A 3,155-nucleotide genomic window follows, 5' to 3' on the forward strand; every position below is an offset into this window, starting at 1 on the left:
TCTATCTGAATCACTCTCTATCTGAATTCCTTCTCCCTAGGACTGTCCTACTTCTCTGCAGCTGGACAAGGGCAGTGGCAAAACTAACCAACCAAATCTGTGTCTTCTCTATGAAGAACCTGAAACTCTACAAAATAATAGCTCTACTAAACAATTGCAGAAGCTGATTAGAGTAAATTTACTGATTACAGTAAATTGATGCTCTTTTAACCTGCATTCTGCACGACCTGTATAGACATGGTTGGAGAAAACTGTACCCAGGTGACTGAATTCCTCTTCACAGGATTCAGAGAACATCTATGGTTTCAGGTCACCCTCTTTGTGCTGTTCCTCACGATTTACTTCATCACTGTGGTGGGGAACCTTGGTATGATCTTTTTAATCAGGTCTAGCCCTCGTCTTCATACCCCCATGTATTATTTCCTTGGTAATTTGGCTTTTGTAGACTTTTGCTTTTCAACAGTTGTCACCCCAAAGATGCTGGCTGATATGTTTGTGGAGAGGAAAGCCATTTCTTATAATGGATGCGTGGCTCAGGTCTTCATTTTGTGTTTCTTTGGGGTTACAGAATGTTTCCTCCTGGCTACAATGGCGTATGACCGTTATGTGGCCATCTGTAGACCTCTGGTGTATTCCATCATCCTGTCCCCAAGACTCTGTGTCCAACTGGTGGTTGGGTCATACTTCGCTGGGTGGATTAATGCAATGTCACAAACAGTAGACTTGTTACAATTATCCTTCTGTGGCTCCCATGTCATTGACCTGTTCTTCTGTGACATCTCCCCACTGTTATCACTCTCCACATCTGATGCCAGCATAAGTCAGATGGTACTATTAACTACAGCTGCTATTTTGGGGGCATTCACCATCCTGGTTGTCCTTATCTCCTACACATTCATTGTTGCTACCATCCTGAAGATCCACTCCACTGAGGGTAAACACAAAGCCTTCAGCACGTGTGCCTCCCACCTGACAGTTGTTAGCATCTTCTATGGAACCTCTCTCTTTATGTATTTAAAGTCCAGCTCAGATGATTCACAGCATGAGGACAAATGGACCACAGTATTTTATACAGTGGTGACGCCTATGCTAAATCCTCTGATCTACAGCCTGAGGAACAAGGATGTGAAAGATGCCATGAGGAAAGTGATAGCATGGAAAAAAATCTCAAATATTTTAAATAAATGAGCAGGTGGAAATAAGCACTTAGATATGAATACCTGGCTTACATGTCAACTCTTGTGTCATAAGAGCTTTAGTATAGGAATTGCTTTGGAAGTTTTGAAAGTTTTCTAATCCCTCATAAGGAAATATTTGAGGAAACTAAACACATCAGTTATTTTATTAAAAATCCATAGTTTTTTCGTAGAAATCCACATTTTTGCAGAAAAACTCTTTTAAATTAATTAACTCATGAGAAGGTATCTATGTGTATGTGTTATTCATTAGTCTCTTTTGGTTTTCTTAGCTTAATGCTGCCATTCTCGCACCATTTTTAACCGCTGCCTACAAAAACACCTTAAATCAGGATCTGTGGGTGCTGGTAATCACACCAGTAAATCGATATAAAAGCACTTATGTACAGAACTGCCCTTCTGTGAGTAACCCAATGGACTCTATCGCCAGAGGCAATCAACGCTGAATCTTAGAATGAAAAATTATCTGGGGCCCTCGCCTTTTTTTCAATGTGGAGGCTGACATCCATGATTTGGGCAGCGTCCCTCTGAAATGAGCCTGAGGCCCATACAGCAAGGGAAAGGAGTTCAGGCTCTGTGTTTCTGACTGGTTCACTCTGAACTCAGTACCATGGCACGCTGGATCACCTCCTTTGTCTCATTGACTGTATTAGGACCTTGGGTGTCTAACTTCACCAATATGGATCACTCTCCCAAAATAAAATACTGATTTTTGTGGGGAGAAATGTAAGCGATAGTGCCTACTGAGTTGCTCTAGCTCTGGAAATACATCAACAAGCCTTCTCTTGCTTCAGTGAAAACCCCAGATGAACCTGCATAACTTGACAGTGCAGCTGAGGGGGCAGCTATCCTTCCTGCCTGTGGGCTGTTATAGGATGAGTCTATATAAGGCTCCATTGGGTAATTTCTGCCTTGTCATTGACTTACACAGGCCCATGGAGCAAAACAAAATATCACAATTTGGGAGCTCCAGACATCATTTCCTCCATGGTGATATGTGAATTAAACTGAAACACATTTTTTCTTTTAGGTTTTATTTTCTTTCCAATGATGCCATGTCAAATGGAGCGTGGGGGCGGAAACTGAGTAACAGATTTTTATAGACGAAAAGACCCTCTCATATTTTTAGCTCAGTAGCCTAAAGATCAGGGACTTCACCCAGAGAATGGGAAAAACCAAGTTCTAGACCCATTCATGCAGAGAGAGATTCACCCTGTATCTCCCATTTCCCAGCAAAGTGTTCTAATCATCACACTACAAGGTTAGGCAAGCAGCCAGCGTGGGAAGGTACCAGAAGCCAGATTCCCTCCATTCAACAGCACTGAGCAACACAACCTCTTGCTTATATTCTGTGATGAAAGAGGCTGAGTGGACTAAGTTCTAGCCTGCATGTCTAGTGGGGAAGACTTTGAGAGGGAGTGGGGTGCGTTCAGTGTGAGAGTGCATTGCTGTTAGTAGTTTCATTAATAGGATATTTAAATGCCTTTTTCTTCTCAAGGGAAGGTAGCAATCTAGGCTTTGCAGCTGATCTTAGAGACTGCTCTCTGATTGGTGCGCCATAAAATTATGTTTCATTCAATTTGGCGAATTTTAGTTCTCATGCTGACTGCTATAATTGTATAATAATTTTGTTCTGAAAGTGACTGTATGCCAGAAGAGGAGAATAGAGGATTGGAGAGAGTTGAGGAGAGAAAGCAGGAGTCCAAGGGAGGATGGGGGAATGGAGTAGCACAAAAATGCCTGTTGGCTTGCAGTGAAACTGCCTTGGGATGTCAGCCCTCTGCCTCCCCACCCTGCCCCTTACAACAGGTAAACCCTGCTTCCTGGGAGCTAAGCAAAGAAGAAACTGCAGTGAGGGTGTTATAACTAGCTGGGGAAGCCAGGAACAAGAACGAACCAGGGTCTCAAAGCCAGAAATTTGCTTCTCAAGAGACCATGGTAGGGCTGGCTTTGGGGGGT

At 42.9% G+C, this 3,155-nt stretch overlaps 1 protein-coding gene across 1 annotated transcript; it reads left to right on the forward strand.

The window, feature by feature from the left end:
* Positions 1 to 237: 237 nt before the first annotated feature.
* On the forward strand, positions 238 to 1,188 carry LOC102380844 (olfactory receptor 1009-like). Its single transcript, XM_006032247.1, has one exon. The coding sequence runs from the start codon at positions 238 to 240 to the stop codon at positions 1,186 to 1,188; it is 951 nt and encodes a 316-aa protein (XP_006032309.1).
* The last annotated feature ends 1,967 nt before the right edge of the window (positions 1,189 to 3,155 follow it).

This window comes from Alligator sinensis, unplaced genomic scaffold, assembly GCF_000455745.1.
Source record: "Alligator sinensis unplaced genomic scaffold, ASM45574v1 scaffold1_1, whole genome shotgun sequence".
In the NCBI taxonomy this organism is placed as follows: Eukaryota; Metazoa; Chordata; order Crocodylia; family Alligatoridae; genus Alligator; species Alligator sinensis.

Excerpts from the sequence above, each read along its gene's own strand:
- LOC102380844 (XM_006032247.1), top strand. The coding sequence starts at position 238 with ATGGTTGGAGAAAACTGTACCCAGGTGACTGAATTCCTCTTCACAGGA.